This window comes from Carassius gibelio, chromosome A2 (assembly GCF_023724105.1).
Source record: "Carassius gibelio isolate Cgi1373 ecotype wild population from Czech Republic chromosome A2, carGib1.2-hapl.c, whole genome shotgun sequence".
NCBI lineage: Eukaryota > Metazoa > Chordata > Actinopteri > Cypriniformes > Cyprinidae > Carassius > Carassius gibelio.
In genome coordinates, this window is record NC_068372.1 from 28,514,018 (window position 1) to 28,536,485 (window position 22,468).

The following is a 22,468-nucleotide window of genomic DNA, read 5'->3' on the forward strand; positions in this document are numbered from 1 at the left end:
GATACCATGTATACTCTGCAGTGTTTTTCAGGGCAGGTAAATACAGAAAATACATCCTATAGATTCCATACTGCAAACATTAAATAAGTAGCATGTTGCTATGACATTACGAACATATTTATTTATTCAAGCCAGAATAGGAAACAAGATGAAGCAGGGGTGCAATGCAGAAAAGAATTATATATATACATACACATTCAACACTATCCATGTATGAATCAATTGATATGAAAATGAATCCATTTAATCACAGATGACATAAGTTCAAATTCAAACACAAGGGAGTGAAAAAAGCAGGCGAAAGAAACATTGTCAAAAAAAAAAAAAACTCCCACAGAAAACAGAATATGGTGTTAATAAAATGCTATTAAAACATACCTAATTCAAACATGTAACTACTTTTATCTCCTTCATAAAAACCTAATATGCCTTAAAGTGTGAGTGTATCGTGAAAATTAGGGGTGTGCGATAATGACAAAAAAATCCCAATATTTTCTGGAATTTTGTCGATATCGATAATTAGACAATGTTTTGCTGAGCATGTTATTGTGCTGGTATTCTGGCAGGTTTAGGACTGCTGTGGACACAGAACCCCCAAAGCTTCATATTCTGTTAGGTGGTTAGTCTGCAAGAAATTTACTTTTCCAATAAGTTTACATTGATTTCTAACCTTATTAAATGTATGCATAATCCTTTGTGTCAAATTCTTACATTTAATCAACAAATTCAAATGATAAAACACTACAATCAAATGAAATCCATATCAACAAAATTTGTGTTGCAATGCAAGGCACAGAATCTGCATCTAAAGTGGCATTTAGATGCATTTACACAGAATCTTTAATACAGGACATGAATGCATTTCACCCGCAGTTACAAATGCATAAATAATGTTTAATGTAAACAGAATGTTAGTTGTTCATATCTGAAATGATTCTGGAGGAAAGGGAAAATATACTTTAAATCTACACCTTAAATCACTGCATGAGAGAGTCATTCATTCAACCGATTCATTAAAACTGCTGATAAATTCAGGAAAAAAAGAGAAAAAAAATCACTGTTGCTTTGCTCAGAGACAAAAAAATATATTTTCATTGACGAAATAGAGCAAACACCTTCAATTAATATTACTGTAACTTCTAATTTATTGGACTGTTTTATAAAATCAATGTAACATTTGTAATCGTACTGATATTTGGAGAGAAAAAAGTACTCCTTGTGATATTAACTGTATCAGCTAATATAAATATAAAAGACATGTAAAAGTCATATTTGCCCCTTTGACTTGAATTTTGGGGAAATTCGAAATGTATTTTAATAGAATAAATCACACCGTTTAACATGTGCTTGTGAAGTAGTCTAACCTGCATCTCAGTGTATGTGTGCACTTTCTGGGTGTGTTTTTGCAATATACTTGATAATCTCAAATATATTGTTATCATAGATAATATAGATCGCACACCCTACTTCATATGCTTTCATAGTTGAACTGCACAGGCATAGTGTTAGTTTATAGTCTTTATAACAGCAAAATTAAGTGACGATGCAACAGAATTTTGCATCAGTCCAATGTAACTCAATATTAATTCAATATTAATGTTAATCATTTCCTGGAAGACACATTAAATTAATCCATAATAGTCATTATTGCGAACAGTATTCAATATAAGTTAGTACAGGTGCTTAGAAATTAAATGCATAGGCTACATGTGTGTATCCACAATAATATATATATATTAGATGAATAAAATAAATACAATTTTAATAACCATATGTTAATATATAAGAGCTTTCTTTTTATAGTGGTGAAGAGAAACATTTGATCAACTAAACCTAACAACAGTTAATTCACACAGTATAGCAAATGCCTTTTTTTAAATAAATAATGTCTAAAATGAAATAAAAACAAACTTCAAATTATGGACGTACAGTAGGAACGCTTGTATGTGAAAAAGAGGGTTATTTCTTTAAGATTAACCATACGGCTCAGCGTAAACTACATAAAAACGGTTTGTGCCGTTATAATGCAGATATAATACTGTGAAGTCCGAAGAGCAGACTGAATTCACTGGCTCTCGTGAACGTCGATGTCGGCCACGCCGTGCACCTGTGACAGCTGTCTGCAGTCCAGAGACGCCACCAGCTTCCTCTTGCCTGCTATCGTGGGGATGAAGTGCTCCGTCACCGTCACATTGGCATGTTTACTCACATCACTGAGAGACAAGAGAAAGAGAGGAGAGAGAGATCAATGCAACACGTTCATTAGAGAGAGAAATTGGAGGATTTCTTGAACTGAACTGTACAGGAACTGAATTGTTATTTAGTATATACCGTATTTTCTGGACTATAAGTCACACCTTTTTTTCATAGTTTGACTGGTCCTGTGACTTATAGTCAGGTGCGACTTATTTAACAAAATTAATTTGACACGAACCAAGAGAAATGAACTAAGAGACATGAACCAAGAGAAAACATTACCATCTCCAGCCGCCAGAGGGTGCTTTCATTTTCATATCATCAGTTCTCATTTTACATGTAAAATTTGTTTTTATTTTTTATTTTTATTAGATTTATTTTATATTTATGTCCGTTTTAATAATTTTAGCAGAGCAAGAGCAATCAACTGAATTGTGCACAGGTCAGTGTTATTTAGTATTTTATATGATCATTTATATTATAGTTTTAATATTTAATATAGTATAGTTTTATGTTATTTATTAATACTTAGAATTAGGTATTTTATAAAATATTTTTTATATTTTAGTAATTTTATTTTTGACATTTGTTTTAATTTTAATTAGTTTATTTATATTTTTTTATTTAGCTTGATATTTATAACAGTTACAAGTTTTAGTAATTTTCATGTTATTACTTCAACTTAAACTCTTTTTTTATTTCAGTAAGTTTTTATATATTTAGTGGAACTTAATCGATATGCTAATGGAAATTACTGCAAGATTGTATTATTTTTACGAGTCATTTTGGATATTGTGCAACATTCATCAAAACTATACTTGTATTGAACTGGAACAGGGAAATCATTAAGAGAGCTTTAGCAGTTTTCAAAATTCCAAACAATTTTATCAAATATCCTACATGGCCATTTTATCCAGTCTATGATCACAATAGTCCTGTTGGGAACTTTGTGCTGTTTGGGATCTAGTTTTTGCTTTGATTCCATGAGCAAATTCCCACTAATCCCGTAGGATTGTTTTCAAATGGTCGAATCCTGAACACATTCAGTTCTAAACATTCAGGATGACTAATCTTGAGGAATTGTGAGGCTCTTACCCGATTTTGATGGGATGGAGGTCTCTCAGTCCCAGTCCTTCCACTCGGATAACCACATTACGGAGAGCACAAGGCAGAGGATTTGTGAAGGTGATCTTCGCGGACATCTCCTTGCCCACATAAGCCTCTCCTATAGGCTACAACGAGAAACAAAGCACATTTACAAACCCTTTCCAATTTTAAGATGCAATAAAGTGTCTGCAAAGCGTTACTGTGGTTAAATTTGAGAGTAAACACAACTGTCTAGCAAGAAAAAGCAGCTGAAGGCTCTGGATGTCTCACCTCAATGTTGAGATCAGGTGTTCGGAGCCTAAAGCTGGTCTGATTGGCCAAAACCTGCTGGGTCTCACTGACCCGTCCCGACAGGGTCAGCATGAGCGCGGCCTGGTCCACCAGCTGATTCTGATACTGTGTGTATGGCAGCACCCAGTCAATGACCTTCTCTAAAGGACGTAAAATAGACATGAAGAGATTATCAGCAATGGTTATGAGTTGTAGACATGACATTCCTCCTGCACTGCCTATATTTAAATGCTAAATGGATTCAAAAATAAAATAAATAATCAAATGTTTTTTTTTTTTTTTACTAGGTAGCAATTTAAATATGTATACAGTATTTACTCACAGGAGTGATACAAATGAATGAAGTTATTTTCTAAATGATGTAAAATAGACAACTGGAATTACAGAAATCCCTATGTTTTTACAAGTTTATATAAAGTATATTTAAAAGAAAATAAATAATATTGAAATACAATAATTACATATAAAAGAATGATTTTGTTTATTAATGTTTATTAATTACTTTATTTATTTTATTTAAAATAGCAAAAACTACAGTAAAATATGTATGCCTTTACAGTAGCAATACGAAAGTGAGTAGATTATTGTTTTCATGAAAATTTAAACACTACAAGTATACAATATGCAACAATAAAAGTGAAAAACTTTTTACATGATCTCATTTTGTTGCAAGCTTTATTCAGCAAATTTGATCAATTTAAAAATTGAAATTAATGTGTTGTAGTACAGAAATGACTACAAATAAAATTTGCATACATTGTCTTTATTCATATAATGAGAAAATATGTTTGATGTGGTTTATCACATTAGAAATAAAAGCAGAAAAAGCAAAAAAAAGTCAAACTTGCAAGATGTAAACTGAATTAGTTTGTAACTTGCAATTGTGTATGTGTGTGTGTGTGTATGTATGTATATATTTTTATTTCATGGCATGACAGTATGCATAGTTAACTGTAGTATGAATAGTATGCTAGTATGCAAACTCACCTTCCTGTGGCTTGAGCTCCACATTAAGCGTGTCCTTCTTCACAGTGTCCTTCAGCACGCCGGTGTAGTACATGACTGCCACCTGGCTGTGGAGGGTGGTTCTGCGCGGCTGAGAGCTGGTGTTCTTCACCACGATCTTCAGCTGAGCGTCTCCTCCCATGCGTGGACCTTCTCCGTCCATCATCACCTCCACCCGCACGTCCTCAGCAATGGGACTGGAGTAGACGTCGGGTTTACTGCCATAGCGACAGGCGGTTTCCACTGCGATACGCTCCTCCTCCGAGTCTGATGTGACAGATCAAAAAAAAAAAAGAATGTAAATAAAGTATATCCTACATTTTTACTTTTTACCTACATGACTACTTTTCTGTTGAGTAGAATAAAGAAACTCATTCATTTTTGGGTGAACTGTCCCTTTAAGTCTGATGTCTGGTTTGTTTGTATTTTGTGTAGCTGAGTAACTGAGACAATGCAGATATTGTTTCCTGTGGGTGGAACTCGGTTAAATTTAAACAACCCATTCAGAGATAATGACAGGTATTTATTTTGGTGAAAATGCTGAGTGATTATGGGAGAGGAATGTCAAGCCATTTATCACTGATTCAAAGGTTATTGTGTTTTCTGTCCAGCATTAGCCATCACTTCTGCTCAGTGTTGCAAGTGGCACTTGTAAGACAGCATTGACTAAGAACATGAATTTAACTCCTGATTGTTTGGATAAATCTCACAAAGAAAGGTTATATTTTTCACTAAAGGTCAAATCGTTTTTATCTTTTTATAAAATAAAATAAATGTTAAAATAAATAAGTTAAAATAAATAAGTGTTTTCTACTTGCTAATAAATCATTTATTATATTTTCATGTATATTAAATAAAAAAATATGTTATAATAAATAATACATAACAAATCATTTATATAAAATCTTTTATAATAAGGCTTTTTTTACTAAAGAAAATCAGAATGTAAAAATAATTATGTTTGTGTAAAATCATTTTCTTTTTTTTTTCTTTTGATTTGATTTGATTTCTTCACAGTTTTTGTGCGATCCACTCATATTCATATATATTTCTTACGAGCATTCTCATAATTTAAAAACCACATTATTTCATCATTATGTACATGTTGGCCCTGATATATTCAGTAATATTTGCTCAGTGCCTCTTCGTTTCCCAGCTGCTAGTGTGTGTTTCATGTGTTTCTGATGGGTACAAGCAAATCAAGACACTGAGATTGATGTTCAAAATGTGTGAAAGTGTGTGTGTTTCTCACCTTCAGGATATTTGTAAAGGTGTGTGATGTCGACACGCTCGTCGGAGCCCACCGCCTTAGTGCTGATGCAGTGACCGACTGCTTTCTTCTCACTGTGGATCTGACTGAAGGTGCCATCCAGGTTCCTCTGCCAGTAGATCTTATCACTGTTCACCTGCAGCAGAAAAAACACAAGGTTTAATGCTGAAACTGCTTCAAAGAGACACGACTGTCAAGATAAATGCAGGCTTCAAACTGAATCTTTCATAGGTATAAAGAAAAAAAGTTAACCAGGAATGCCAGCACGTCAGGACCGGCCTGTCCTGTTGCATATTCACACAAGTCCTTTAACTTCTGTGCTGTGATATACTCAGAGTCAAACAGCAATTCATTTTTCTCAATGAAAATAAATTGTGATGTCCAGTGTTATCGATGTTACCAAAAACTATTAAAAATACATTTTGGGTCATCAAATAAAGCTGAAATACAATAATATATGAATATTAGAAGAAAAACTTAATTACAAATGTTGCTTTGGCAACTAACTTTAATGAAGAAGATTTAAGTTTTTAAAAATATGTATAAAAATTATTTAAATAGAATAAAAAGTAAAAATGACTAAAACCAAGACAAAAATGAAAAGCGAAATAGAACCCCCCCCCCCCCCCCCACACACACACACACACACAAACACTTAAAATAAAATAAAACTAAAAAGAATAAGAAGAACATAAATTAAAGCCAATCTAAAATAGTAATAAATACTATAAAATAGTACATAAATAATACTAAAATAACACTGGTGATGTTAGCTGAAAAGGAATGTTTATAAGAAGGTAGCAGGAGCAAGCTTTTATATTTTAATTAAATAAATTTCATTCAGAAATAATTAAGAAAAAACTTTTATAAATATTATAAACACTATAAAGAAACAACAAATGTATTTTGGTTCTTCTCACATTATAACAAACCCTTCAAATGTAACCATATTCAGAAAAGAAAAGGAATTCAAATTATAAGAACAAAAAACTAAAAACGATAATGGCATTCATTATTAACAACATTTATTATAAACACAAAGTCTAACTAATTTTTTACAGTCATAATATATTCTAATATCTTTAGCTTTGAAAATATAAGTTGCAGTATGTTTCAGATAATTAAAAAAATTGGCTTATATTCCAAAATATGGTCAAATGTAGCTGGTGCCCATTTCTTAAGTAATTTTCAATGAATGTGTATTTTTATTTATCTCCAGTAAATTTTGATTAACTAACATTCACTTTTCTACCGAAAAAAGATGTGTGTGTTTTATTTATTTATATAATGATAGATTTAACATCGATGTGTCTGGACTCACCTCAGCGAAGACGAAAGGTGTGTCGAATTTAAGGTACACCTGTCCAGAGCGGACAGCGGCAAGTGACGCCGGGCCACAGCGGAACGTCCCGTGACTGGTCTCCTGGGGTGTGGAGTCCACGGCCTGCCAGCCGCCCAAACCTGGAGGCAGATCCGGACGGGCCATCCAGCAATCGTTCCACACATGGAAGTTCCTGCAGGAACAACAAAAGGAAAGAGAGGAACTCAGGGATTCAGAAAGACTTCAGAAAAGAATGAGTAATGATATACCAGTGAAAGTACTCCATGAAAAAGCACAAATGCTCACCATACAGAGTCCGAGTTGAGATGATGGATTGGCTCCATGTTCTCATCAAAATACACATCTGTTGTCAAGGACACATCCGTATCATGGGCAGACTGGAAATTAGTCACGGAGCGGGTCGGAATACCTAGACATCTCAATACTGGGACACACACAGAGAAAGAGCAGGAGTTACTCATGTTTTGTAGGTATTCAATATAATAGAAACACTACCGTTCAAACATTTGAGATTTTTTAGGAGAAATTAATGCTTTTATTCACAAAAGTGACTTTTAAAATGTTACAAAATATTTCTATTTCAAATAAATGTTGTTCTTTAGACTCTCTTTTTTTTAGTTTTGAAAAATGTATCAAATATATTTATCAAAAATATGAAGCAGCACAACTGTTTTCTGCACTGGTAATATTAAGCAATGTTTCCTAAGATGCCACAAAGCCACTAGAAGGCAAGCCTGCAACTATTAGCTGAAAATGCTAATGCTAACGTGAGAAAGGAGACCCGAGGCCGTTATCTTTAACGGATATCAATGGAGGTGAGGCTTCACTATGCTGAATAAACAGCTTTTTAGAGGAAACAGCTCATCATTTAATGAATCGACAGACTTTCGGCTAATCTGTAATATTTTTTACGCTAAACGATACAATTAACATAAAGGAAAAAAATTTATAGCTAGAGTATTTTATATCAAATGTAACTACTGTGACAGTCTAAGCAATAATTCTCATGCAGAGTGCAACACTATTAATATCTGTGTGTGGAATGAACAGCATGCAGATGATAGTATTTTCAACTGACATTCTCTACGGGGGTCAGCTATGAATGTCACAGGACTCTGACTGCATTAAAGACATGACATTTTATACCCTCTCAGTTTCTATGATATTATATTTGACCATATACGTTTTGATGTGTAAAACATTAAAAGCTGGTTGCAGAAAACAGAAAGCAACCTTCAAATAACAAGACTAACTTGAGAAAATGTTTACAATGCTTTTGTGTATGTCAGTTGTTCGTGAAGTTACTAGTGAAGACTAGTTGACTGGTGACTTTTTTATTTTAGAAATAACAAAAAATGCATGATTGCAATATTTGACCCCTTGATTTTTTTAATCAATCATAAAATGTCCTTTGATATCCTGGCAGATTTCTCTGAAATAATTGTAATAATCTAATTTTGTCACAAAGACATTTGTTTGGCATGAATTGATAATTTGGACAAAATATCACCAAAAACAAGCATTGAGAAACACAATAATGTTGACTTTTGGAATAATATGTGATTTTTTTTTTATATGGCATTTATCTGTGTTTTTTTCCACAGTCGAAATTGTTACATTCTTAAAAATAAAGGTTCTGAAAATATTGGACTAGAACCATTTTTGGATCCTCAAAGAACCTTTCAGCGAAAAATTCTTAAAAGAACCATTTAAAAAATCTAAAGAAAATTTTCCAACTATAAAGAACCTTTTAAGGAATAGAAAGATTCCATGGGTATTAAAGGTTCTCATTGGAACCATCAATGCCAGTAAAGAACTTATATTTTAAGGGAGTATATGCCTACAAGCTGGAATTCTGAATCACTAACCACAAGTTTTACTATGGTAAAGAATGGTAAATGGAAGCTGTTATCTAGACACACACACACACCTGTGGTCGTGACCCCAGAAAACACCCAGCACTGGCCGTATTTGACTGGCGTTCCTCCTTCTTTGTGGTATTGCCTGAGGATTTCAACACTTCCACTCCAGGCCGTGGGAGACGTCCCACCCGTGTAATTCCCAGACCAGTTTCCCTCCAGCACGCCACGGTCATCCGGGGAATTCACCTAGAACAGGCAATCAAATAAATGAACCACGGGTTTCTGAGGTCAGGGAGGATAAAGAGTCTTTGTTTAGAGTATCAGAATGATCTGGAACTCTCTACCAAATTTGTTCCAGCAGTGTTGCTGGATGTGGCGGCACTCACCATGGCAGAAATGACTCGGACCACACTGACCGGATCTCCTCTGCCCGATGGAGGAACCTCGCTGTTATCCAGCACAAACAGACAGGCCTCCAGAATTCCTTCATCAAACTGAGTGAGAGAGAGAGAGAGAACCAGGTGAAATCTCAAGTCTAAACAGGGTCCAAAAATAACATTCGCCAGTAGAGGCAAATTTGACAAATTCTGGTTGCAAAGTTGACACAAATGTTTGATATTTTGTAAGCACAGTAATCAGGTTATTTTCTAAGCCAGTTTATAATTGTGGTATAATCGATGTCAGATTTACTGTAAATGCCATATAAAAACTAAATTAACTGTGCTTTACATGCTTTTTTCCTGTCTAAATGTGAGCAGGTTTTGAAAAAATAAGTTAAACATGCTTCATGTTTTTGTGAAATGTGGTGTTACTTACAAAAAAATCTTAAAAAGTTGTTATCGTTAACTTAAACTATATAAAAAAACTTTGATAACTGAAATAAAATGTCAATATTTGTTGAAAAACTCAAATCAGAAACAAAAATAAGGAATGCCTTGCCAACTAGCTGAAATACATAAGTTTAAGTACTAAAAATGAAATAATAAAAATTACTATGTATGCTTATATTTATATATAAATACAGCTAAAACTATATTACAAATACCAAATTAACACTGACCGGCATTAATACTGTAGATAGCAAATATTTTTTTTTACTAAATAATAATAATAATTATTATTATTATATATATATATATATATATATATATATATATATATATATATATATATATATATATATATAAAGCAAAATGAAATATAAAAAAAAAAAATCAGCAAAATGTATAATGGCAGGTAAAATATGGATAGCTGTTAAATAATCAGTTCACCGATTACTGGCATTTGTGGTAAAACGTTATGTTTGATATCAGTGTGTGAATTATGGTGTGCAATGTGCTTTCTTCCATGTATGACACAATGATCTTTAGTAGCATGCTTTTCCCTGAGAAAGTGCTTAATTCAGTTTTATTCTTAGTATTTTATTTCTGTCCACACCTGGCCGAAGTTCCATGTACGAGCTCCGATCTGCTTCTCAGTGCCATAGTAGATCCTTCCAGTGTCATTTAAGACATACTCCTTCAGCTCTTTCTCACTCTCCATGTACACTGTGTCATCTGAAGAGAGAGAGAGAGAGAGAGAGAGTCATGAGGGAGCATGAACACACTGCTGCATGATTTGATACGGTGGGTTGGGTCACTTTAAAAGAAAGCAGTGTTATAATGTCATCAATGTGAGGCTCCACAGGACGTCTGGAATCTGCTCTGTTTTCCCTTCTAAACATGGGCCGAAAAAGAGGGAGGTGTAATCAAACGGGAAAAGGGAGAGAAAGGGAGGTAACTGAAATGACCAGAAGAGATACAACAGGACTGCAAAGATTATAAAATGAATGGAAAAAACGACTCAGACACGCTAGAGAAATGTGTAATGGAAAGAGGCCAGAGCCAGAGTGAAGCACTGAAACAGAAAAACACAGCAGGCTCATGCTTACTATAGTTTATGTTCGGGACTTAATATACTTGAAAAAATTGTAAAAGTACTTTAAGATGTAAATCATATCAGTTTTCCATTAACAATAACACAATTAAGTGAACACAGAGCAGATTTTCCAACTTCCAACGTGTTGTTATAGCTATACAAAAGTATACAATTAAAAATAGCTTCCATTACTTGAAATAAAGTTGAAATAAAATAAAATATAAATATTAGATTTAAAAAAATTTATAAAAAATGTTGCCATGACAAATAACCAAATAAAATTAAATTACTTCAATAAATTAATAAATAAAAATAAAATTAAATAAAAGCTAAATAGAAATATAAAAAAGGCAAAAGCACATAAGAAAATTACTAAATCCTAAAATAAAAATGAAAACCGAAAATTAAAAATCATAAATAATACTAGAAAATAAGAGTTCTAGTTATTAAGTTATTATTTTAATAACACACCATTAAAATAATTAAAAACATGCCATTAATTGCGCTATTTTTCTGATGCCTCTTCATTTTTTCTCTTTCTCTGATCAAAAAGTTTAAACATGAATATGTTTCCTTAAGAGTATTGTTTTAATTAGTCATTCATATTTTATTTTCTCAAGGGCTTTTAGTTAGTCTTCTGTAAAAGCAACTTAATTAATGTGGCGAGTGGGGCGGGGCCGAGAGGCGTGGGAACGAGGAGTGAGGCCAGGTGTAGTGATTGGAGATGAGCTACACCTGCGCCCCACCGCCAGTATCGAGTCCCACGTAGGAGATGGAAGGATATAAAACTGGAGCGATGATAGTGAAGGACGAGAGAGGACCAGGCCTGGGACATTATTTTATGTGTTTGCTTTTTATTTATGTGCACCAGTCGGCCGTGAGGGGCTGGTGCGCCGTTTTGTATTTATTTTTGAATATTAAAATTATGTTTTGATTGTGCGCCGGTTCCTGCCTCCTTCTTCCCGATGAGTATGGAGATTTTATCGTTACAATTAATAAAAGCTAGTTCCTAATGACATGATCCTTTAGGAAGTGGATATTGGAAAGTTGAAAATTAATAAACAACAGCAAATATTAGCAACATATTTGATGACGATACAGAAATCAGTACGATGAAAGCAAAATGACAACAGACTGTTATAAAGAAGATCCATATTTAACAATATGACACCCAATGAGCCATGGTTCACTTTATCTCTTTATTTTAAAACTCTTAGGCGTCCTCTAAATTGTACTGCTCTTGAGTAAATAATCAAGTTATGTCAAGTTAAAGTCAGCTACACCCTGTTATTGAAACTCTTCATTCATGCAGGTTTACAGAGTTCACAATGTTCAGCAGAACAGGAATGAGACAGCAGCTTTCAGCAAAATCGCACGGCATAAAACTGTAGTGTTATAAAACAACAGTCTGAAAGAAAGCAGTAAAGAATGACAGGAAGGGGCCTGGAATGAACGAGGGGCCAGGGAGGAAAAGAAAGAAAGAGAGAGGGAGAGGGAAGATATATTTGACATGTGACTTGCCAGATGAGGTGGAGCTGTAGAAAAAAACACAGACAAAAATGCAAAGAAAGAAAGGATTACAGTTTTAGGAGTGAAATGTGATTTGGCAGACCTCTCTCTCTATCTTACAAAACATCTCTGGCATTCAGTGCAGGAAAGAGAGCAAAGCCTGATGCACCCAAAGAAATAACCTAACAGACTAATTAGGACTAAACACTCTGAGTCAATGCAGAATGAAGCTTTCAAATATAAAAGGTGTAAAACGTATGTTTTTTTTTTAAATTATTATTATTATATGCATTAAATAAGTTGAATAATTGATGAAAATATGTGACGATATGAAGTCGATTCAAGTTGATTCAAGTTCTTGCTTTCCATCTTATCTCCATATTAAAGTGTTTATGAATGCAGCGCTGCTTTGTTGTCAGCGGTAAACAAGGAAACGCTGTATCACTGCTGTTCCATAAGGGCCACCTGCTGTCAGACAGTGAATGTGTGTTTTCATTTTAAAATGCTAAACTTTTGCTATGGTTTTGCCTGTCGTTTACACTACCCCGGCATTTTCAACCCTTGAATAAAAAGGAGATTTTCGAAAATATTGTAGACCCCATTTTCGTTTGAAAACCCTGGGGTTGTATTTCAGTGTAAACGGACCAAAACAGAGACTTTTGAAACCAGGTATGTTTTATTTAACATAGTTTCACAAAGCTAAAGTCAGACACTTCTGTTTTTGCCTTTGATTTTGAAATTATACAGTATAGTTTAAACCAAAATTGTTCATATTCATGTATGCAGCATCTTTGTTTGGCTTGTGATTACATTTCAGTGGTTTCCTCTGATTTCAAATGGAAAAAGCACAGACAAAGCCTTAGTTTGTTCATACGAAGATTTGTTTTATTTGGACATTTTTAATTTGATTTAGGCTTTGTTTAAATTTATATTTATATCATATTTAAATTTCGTAAAAATATGCAACGTTTTGTCTGAGAAATAATACAAGGAATAATAAAACCTTGTAAAAAACATTAATAATAATAGTTCATTACATTTTATTGTGAAATTGCTCATTTCACATCCTTAAGCATCCTTATTTTGTCATGATTCTGCCCTCGTGTCCTTGATTTTTCCCTAGTCTTGAGTCAGGATCATGACAGACCCGTGTTTTGTGTACAAGCACATGGCCTTGTCTTTGGGCCATGTGCTTGTGTTGTCTCGTTCCCTTGCCCCGCCCCCCTTGTTATCCTAGTCTTGCCGTGATTGCCTTATCTGTGCCACCTGTTGTGTCTTGATTAGTTCCCCTATTTAGATCTCCTAGTGTGCTCTGTTTTTCGTTGGTTCATTGTTCCACATTTGTGATTGTTCCTACTTGTGATTGTTTACCAGATCGTGAGTGTCTCTATATGTTCCTGAATCCTTGAAGTCTTTGTATAACCATGAGTGTTTGTTTGTAGTTAGTGTTTAAGAGTTTGTTTATCATGTCAATCCTGTTAAGTTGTTTAGTTTCTGCCCTAGCCGTTGTTTTCCCCCTCGTGGGTTTTGTTTTTCCCCTTTTTGTTAATAAACCCTCTGTGTAACCGGATTTCTGTCTGCACTTGAGTTCCTCCTTGCCAAACCCTGACATATTTATTATATAGTTAAGACTTTTTATTTGATTGCATTTCCGCTGCCTATGAATTTGAAATTAATTAAAAGGTCTGTATAAATACACCTTTTGAAAAATTATCATGGCAAAGGACAAAATACTGAGGTGGCCATAACCATCATCTAATCTTATATTTCAAAAGACAACCATAAGAAAATCACCACAAGCAAAACTGATTCCTGCTTGACAGAAATTATGTTGTGTAAGGACAAGCTTAGTTCTGAGTTATAGCTAGTAATTGTGGCAAAGCCAAAACAGCTGTTGATCAAAACTGATGGAACTCAGAAGGAAAGCAAGATCACGTTCATTCCTCCTGAAGACTGACTTAAGTCACTGGGCTGCAAGAGGAAACTTGTTACACCTCCATGTTATATTGCATTAACAGTTGCCTGTGCAATATTTTAGGCTAAAAATATCAGTGTTTCCCAGATATGCTCTAGTGGTGGTGTGTCTTGGCTTCTCGTCAATGAATGAGTTGGTGTAGAGTCATCTTCTATCTACGCAAGCTTGACTTTATGCCTCACGGCATTCTAAAATATGACACAACGCAATTCACAAACGTGTTGCAAACTCTGTGCTGATGCAAAAGGCAGCTATGGCAGATATGAGCATAAAATATCATCTTAAGCTGACACTACTGTATTTATGGGCTGTTTGGCTTCTTCCAGACTAATGAAAAGAAAACATCCGAAATATACGTTTAAGTGTTTACTTTATTGCACTTCATCTGTTTTCAATTGTGTGTTTCAATTACTGTTTCTCAAAATTAGTTTTTGTTTCAACAAATTCAGAAAATGGGTGCTGTCAGAATGAGAGTTCAAAAATCAATCTGCAAGCATCAGTTATGTCTTTATAGATTTGTTTTTCATAACATGCAGGTGTTCGCATCACAAGATGTTAACTGAAGGACTGGAGTGGTGTGGATTACTTGTGCGTTATTATGATGTTTTTATCAGCTGTGTGGACTTTCATTCTGACGGCACCCATTCACTGCAAAGGATCCATTTGTGAGAAAGTGATGGAATGCTACATTTTTTTCCAAATCTGTTACCATGAAGAAACAAACTCTTCTACATCTTGGATTTCCTGAGGGTGTGAAAATGTTCTGCATATTTAAATGCAAAGAAACCTGGAGCTCTGTCTGTCTTACCTTCACACCAGGGATTGAAGAGCATATAAATGTCTTTGTCGGAGTCAAACGTGGTAGTTTCGCTCGTCTTCAGGCATTGCGTTGTGATGGTCAGCTTGTACTTCCCGATAACAGCGGTGACGGGGGAGTTGACGGACAGCTTGACCCGGTTGATATTCTGCTCCACAATCTTGGCCTCCCAGCGTTCATCCTGGAGCTCGTCCACCAGCGGTATGATGACGTGTGTCTTCTTCGACACCTGCGGGAGCGGCCCTGAATGACGGCATGAAACACATGGTTTAGGGAGAGGCTTAATGGCTTCCAGAAGAATGTGATGAATTCGGTTCCAGGTTTCGAAACTCCTGATAAATTATTACACAAGGGAGCATTCCAGCCAAATCATTTCCAAACACAACTATGCTGAAATCAGTCACTAAAACTAAAGCCACAAATAAAGTAACATTAACTAAAATAAAATATTTGTTTTGGCTAGTTGCCAAATGCAGCATTTCTCATTTTCATAAAGTTTAATTTGAAATACTAAAATAAACTGAAATAAATAAATTAAATTGATATAAAATATACAGACTAACTAATGACAAAAACAGCAAAACTACTAAAACTTTAACATAAATTAAAATAAAAGCAGAAAAAGATCAAATGTTATCTAATTCAAAATCTGAAAAAAAAAACTATAATAGTACATTAATGATACTAAATTAACACTAAAATATGGCTAAAATATTGTGATTCATTCACACATAGACAAAGAAGTTTACAGAACACATAAGACTCGCACATATTATGAACCCTGATCTATTTTTATGAACATGAAATCAGTGATTTATTAATAGCTAAAAAAAAGTCATGCATTTAAATGTTAAAGTGTCAGATGTGAAACATGAAAAACAAACCTCTAATGCCCAGGAAAAAACTTACAGCACATTAAACACTGGCTGACACTAAAGTGGTGCATTTTTTCACAATATATGGGGTAAGTTGTCACAAGCTTGCAGTTTAATGACATATGAAATACATTTATCTGAAATAGAAATTTTTAATGTTACATTCTTATTTTCCTTTTTGTGGAAAATAAGAATGTGGAAAAGTGGAAAAGGTAACACATAAATGCAAACCAGCACTCTGACCACTATAATTGCTTGTTTGAAAGCATGAATACATTTTTTTAAATATATTTTTTTATCATTTTAGAGAGACACTCAAACAGAGTCAATGAAAAAAAAATACACATATATAAATTGTATTTGTATTTGAAGATTTCACTATATTTTTAAACCAACAAGATCAGATAAAAGCACATATTTGTGTAATAGATGCCACTTCATGCTCACCTGTCTTCAGTTCCAAGTGAAGTTTATCTGTGTTTGGGTTGAAAGTTCGTGAGAGGTCGAGTTCTATTTGGAAAGTCTGGCCTCTGCGGACGATGAGCTGGTCGCTGTGGTATTGATCCGTGTGATGCTCCGTCTTGTTCCGATCGGATTTCCGACTGAGCAGATCCACAGAGCGCACTGCTAGAGTCAACTCTGATGACAAAGGATGAGGAGAAGAAGAAAAAGATTGAGTTTGAGCAACTTCAGCTGAAGTTTATGAAAATATCATGTAGACCTGAGACAAAGTTCCTCACCGTCCAGCTCTGTATCTCCAGTGACAGTCATCGGAGACTTGGGCTCTTCATTCTCTCCGCCCCCAGTAGTCACACCGTCAGTGTCACAGGTCACATCAATCGAGCTGTTCTGACGCCGGAAGCAACACGGACAGGCCCTCCGAAACCAACGCCGGCATCCGCTCTCTTCTTTCTTCATTTTGGACTCGCTTTGTCTCTCTGGGACGGCCTGGCCATTGCTGGCAGAAACACCGTGGAACCGGCCGACAGCAGAGTTATCTCGGATTGACAGTCTCTCTCCTGGCATCCTGGAGAACAGCATACAAAATAATTAGATGGAGAACGGTGTAAAGACTTGGAATCAGCAGACAACAGAAGTTTAACAATGTATTTGCTGATAATGATTAACTGGTGAAGTAAATGCAAAGAGAATGCCAATGAGATCTCATGAGTCAAGACTGGGAAAAATACAAGAGTAACATCATTCTGTTGTTCAATTTTTTTATGACATGTTGGTGTTATCTCTTTCACTTGAATGCTATAAGTTGCACTCAGTAAATACAACAGGATAAAACTGTATCCGTCTTCATTTCAGGCTGCAAAGCAACAAAATGTGGTTATTTAAAAGGGGCTGATTCTTTTCTCTACCCACTTTAAATGATAACTGTTTGTGTGGAGCAGCATTTACTGTGAACCGCTCTGAGACGCATATAAATAAAGCGCATATAAAACAACCAGAGCTTATATTTGAATCGCAGACTTTGTGTATTAAGAATAGCACTATGCTTTTTTATGATTTTTTAATGGCTTTAATATTTTGTGCAGTCTTAGAAATCAGTCTGATAATGCTTTGCATGGATTACTGTGCGTGGAACGTGCCACTTTCAGTTAATCAACCAGCAAAAAGCAGTCAAGTATTTTTTTTATTTTTTTTATTGAGTACTTGAATTTAATAGAGGAATCGTGAAAATCCTAAATAAAACATCATATATACTGTTTTCTCTCATGTTACTTCATCAAGACCCCTATGGAAAGAATAAGTCTCCACACATCTGCGTTTCTCTACGGTGTTGTTAAAGTAATTGCCTATTTGGTCATGAGCCATAAACTTAAGCATGCTGTTTAAAGAGACAGGAATTTCCCAGGATTGCTTTCACTGTCTCAGATTGTCATTAAAATATGCATCAGTGATTATTCACAAATGGTCAGTGATCACTAGTACTTTGGTGGAGAAAATATTAAATCAAGAGGAATAGAAATGCTGATGTTGCATGACATTGAATAAACACTGATAATGAGAACCATGTGTTTTCCTCCACATAGCCTTGTACTCTCTTCCATCTCTTTAACATGTTTTCTTCTGTTTTCTCAAGACTTTTCTCACTATCACAAAACTCAACAACCAGCTGCCTCCTTTTTAGATCTATTCTATTACTGTAAGACAAATATTGACTCATTTGTGTCTCCTTTTTTATTTCTCTAAATAAATTGATGTGATACATCAACAAAACATAATTGAGAGTTTGTTTAAGATATAGAAATTTGGCAAAATGTACTCTAAAATTTCCTTAAGGCATGTTATTGATCAGTTAAGGCCAGTATAACACCATCAAACACACACAGTTCTGCTCATCCGCTTACAGCTGTATATGTGAACGTGTTCCAGAACAAGAATGTGTGCTATGCAGCTCTGGATGTCTGTAAGTCACTGCAGGCTGCAGGCTGTATGCCATGAATACTACATTTTGCTATATTTACTACAAGTTACTACAATACTACAGCTACAGGACAGACCAGACCAGAGGCAAATGTGAATGCAAATAAAATCTGCTGTGACATATTTTATTCAATTAGGAAATATGCATTCATGTTGATGTCAAGAGAACTTTCACAAGACCTGAAGAGTCGTCTTCAGTTTAAGATAAAAAGACTGTATTCAATTGTGTATGCAATTCTGAAAAGGTTTAATCAATGTGCCCCCCAGTTTCTTAAACATGAGGTCACAACCGCTATGGCCCTGCAGGCACAGACTGAGTCAGCATTGAGAGATTTGTATCGGTCTAGGAAAGAGAAATCTCAACTGATAGATCTTTAATGCATCAAATGTTTCAAATGAAGACTTCTGCTCCTGCTTCCACGTGTCTTGAATAGACTCTCAGAGTAGATCTTAATTATAACATACCAAATCAAAATAAAAGTCTGATGGTTAGACATTTGAAAATGAAGAAATTGGCATAATAAATATTTAATAAAATATATATAATAAAATATATATAATCAAAAAAATTTAATTGTATTTTTCAAAAATACTGCATTGTTTTTCACATAGTTATACTTGTTTTGATTTTATTTTTATTATTATTTATTTTATTCACAAAAATGTATCATTTATGTTCATCACCAACACCAATCACAGACTGATATATAATAAAAATTTTGACCACACAAAAAATGTTTTTTGGGGGGGATTTTTTGAAGTTACTCAGCTTCAGAATTTCAAGTTTAATTCAATATTTCTACAACTATTTTTTCAGGGTACACACAAGCACAACAAACCTGTTTTTTTTTTTTTATCACAATTTTTATTTAAATGTTTTTTAATCTTTTAATTGCAATTCCATTTTCCCCCCAAATCATGTAGCTCTACTATATTTTTAACTGTATGTTAAAATGTTGTGGCTATTTTTATTTCTCCCAAGGACTTTTAAGAGAAGCATCTCCACAATGTTGCCATTTAACTGAAACTCAACGGAAAACTAATTTATGTCTCATGAGCTATAAAAGAGCAACACATTCTTCCACTGGGTCTTGTGTATCGTGAGATGCCGCAGGGATTTATGGATGTTTAAAAGGAATCCTTCAAGTATACAAAGACATGACTAGAATGCCTCCAAATACCCAGGCTGCAGCACATCACACATCTGCTGACACTAAATCATGACTCACGGTGACCTATGACCCCTGCATGCTTATATGAGTTTTGCATGCAAAAGATTAGGGTCAGTAACACTGAATGATATCTGAAGGATCATGTAACTCTGAAGATTGAAGTGATGATGTTGAAAATTCAGATTTGTGTTTTTTTTTATCAAATAAATGCAGCCTTGGTAGAAACTTCTTTCAAAAAAATGTTTGCATATTCAGAAGTTTGTGACTGGTACATGTCCACGTTTGCAACTGTGTGTATGAGGTCTAAAGTCTCCAGCAGCTGGTCTAAAGCCAAAGTTAGAGCAAGCAGCTGGCAAATATGTGCACATGAGAGGGGAGACTACTGATCTGCTCCCCTGACCCAGATTTAGATTTTAAAGGCATAGAACGACCCCCCCCCCCCCCAGAAAAAAACGAATTCTGTTGTTTTTTAATCTCAAGTACCCCACTTTTTCTTTCGTATAGTAAAAAAAAGTTAGTGACAGTTTTGTGTGAGAAACACTGAAAATATATCAATATTCACTTGAAAGCTTGCACACATTCTGTTTGTTGTATGTAAAACAGCTGTGTGAACAGTCTGCAAACTCTGTTTGTATTGCACATACATAAAGGTGAGAAAGTGACGGTGAATTTGAATTTCTGAGTGAACTGTCTATATAAAGTGGAGCACAACAGTGTGTGTTCGTGTGGGATCTTAGATGGCACCAAATTGTTTTAATTTCACCACAAGGTTTAATTTGGTGTGACCGTCACCCACTAGTTTAAATGGAAACATCCCATACGGATGTATAAGAACCTAGCAACACGACCAAAACAAAAGCATAACGTCTCACACCTGATGAAGTCATTATCTTCGAAATCCAGACTTCAATGACATGCATTTCATCATCTCTATGATGCACAACAAAAGAATGACTGAGCTTATCACCGATCGAGAAGAAACATGACTCTACATGCAGTTATTACATGACAGCAAATAGATATTTTAGATAGCTTAGTTCACCTCTTCTGACTCGAGTCATCAAAAGGAACCACCTAGCAACCACTCAAAAAACCCTAGCAACCCAGAACACAAGAGTTACTTCAGTTCTGCCTTTTTATTTGCACCACTGTGGTTCACATGGTTGCGTTCTTCTGCTTTGTGTGTATGTGTAGATTTTGGCAGTCAAAGCTGGCCCTGTTATAATGTAATAGGGCAGGCGCTTAAGCAGATCTAATCTTATCAGAGAGTTTTGCCATTCAGTCAAATGTATCACAGGATGCATCTTTAAAAATGGATATGAAAAAAAGTTGCCAGTGATGCTAAAAATATAGAAAGTTAATGTTTTCAGCATTCAGAGTCATGAGGAGACCAGCACATGATAATCACTCCATTTATGTGGAATAGACAAAATAATTGTTTGACTCACACGAATGGCCAGGGAAAAAACTGGATGCAGTAGCCCCAAGAAATTAATGGTTGTCATAATTGTGATAATAAATGAAATATACATGTAAAATGAAAAATAGCAGGATGGCTATGACATTATAAGCTCTCTCATTCGTTTGTGCAGAAACCAGCAGAGAATGAGGGAGATGTTCTCAAGTCTGATGCATGTTAACTATGTGCAGAGGTTTTCATTCCCCCACCCTTTCAAATCAAGTACAGCTGGAATTCACAAGAGCAAGAAAATAAGAAACATCTGGAAACAATGCAATCAGTCTCCAGCTTTAACTGTATCCTTGCCAAAACATAAGAATTATTCCAATGCAGAAAAGTATTGGCTTCGTTTCAAATACTATCCTTTAGGCATATTGAATAGTTTACATCAGTAAACAACTGTGGTTTGTAAATGTGCTTTTAGTTTCTCAGTACTGAAAGTTTACACATCAGTCATCCAAACGGAAAGTACAGAGACACTGAAAGTGTCTACTTTATAAGCATCAACACGCAGAAACCGTTATATTTTAAAAAATATATAATTATGGGAGATAAAGTTATCTTGAAACACGAATGAATAAAATGTTCAGACTTACTTGTTTTGGCTGTTTTTCTTCACGGGAGAAAGTATTCTTTAAATACAGCAGCCCGCGAAACTCCCAGCAAACTCAAATTGGCACTGACTGAACCGAATTTATGCTCTGAGGGGCGTGTCAAGAACACTTTAAACCAGAGGGGGGCGGAGGGGGGTGGTCCTCAAAAGAGGGTGGCCGCAAAATAAGCAAGAGAGCATGATTAGCAAAAAAAAAAAGAAAGAAAAACCCTTGTAGAATCGTTGGTACCTTTAAATGTTTTCTATTTTTACCTGATCTAAGCCTTACATTTCATTTGATCACTGTAACTTAACTTCCTGAGACCCTGCATCCTCACATGAGGACATTATATTTGAGTGAATTTCTCTGAGACTATACAAGCCACAGTTTTAAGTCTAGGGCGTTTCAGAGATACAAAATATTTGGTTTCACCATGACCATTATTTTCCCTCTCCTTGATCTCCAGAAATGTCTGATGTTAATTTAGTGACACTCTTATGGACATGTGATCTTTTGTAATTATCGCTTAATTCTGACAAATTTAAAGTGTCGTAAATCACCATATCAGGAAAAATGTATGGGGTTTCAAATTAAAATATGACTTTCTGTTACGAATCATGATTTTGATTTCATGTCCTCATA

At 34.8% G+C, this 22,468-nt stretch overlaps 1 protein-coding gene across 1 annotated transcript; it reads right to left on the reverse strand.

Annotated features, from left to right (window-relative positions):
* Positions 1 to 99: 99 nt before the first annotated feature.
* Positions 100 to 21,933, reverse strand: tgm1l1 (transglutaminase 1 like 1). The gene is made up of 14 exons (XM_052534270.1): positions 21,830 to 21,933; positions 16,907 to 17,193; positions 16,614 to 16,805; positions 15,283 to 15,534; positions 10,511 to 10,629; positions 9,460 to 9,567; positions 9,142 to 9,319; positions 7,497 to 7,635; positions 7,191 to 7,383; positions 5,852 to 6,005; positions 4,582 to 4,866; positions 3,574 to 3,734; positions 3,292 to 3,428; positions 100 to 2,213 (listed from the first exon to the last, which is right to left on the reverse strand). Exons 2-14 carry the CDS (start codon positions 17,190 to 17,192, stop codon positions 2,066 to 2,068), a joined length of 2,352 nt encoding a protein of 783 aa, XP_052390230.1. The 5' UTR covers position 17,193; positions 21,830 to 21,933; the 3' UTR covers positions 100 to 2,065.
* Between the last annotated feature and the right edge of the window lie 535 nt (positions 21,934 to 22,468).

Excerpts from the sequence above, each read along its gene's own strand:
- tgm1l1 (XM_052534270.1), bottom strand. The coding sequence starts at position 17,192 with ATGCCAGGAGAGAGACTGTCAATCCGAGATAACTCTGCTGTCGGCCGG. Across the intron at positions 10,630-15,282 it reads CTTCAATCCCTGGTGTGAAG|ATGACACAGTGTACATGGAG; the intron begins GTAAGACAGACA and ends CTCTCTCTTCAG. Across the intron at positions 2,214-3,291 it reads CTCCATCCCATCAAAATCGG|TGATGTGAGTAAACATGCCA; the intron begins GTAAGAGCCTCA and ends CTTGTCTCTCAG.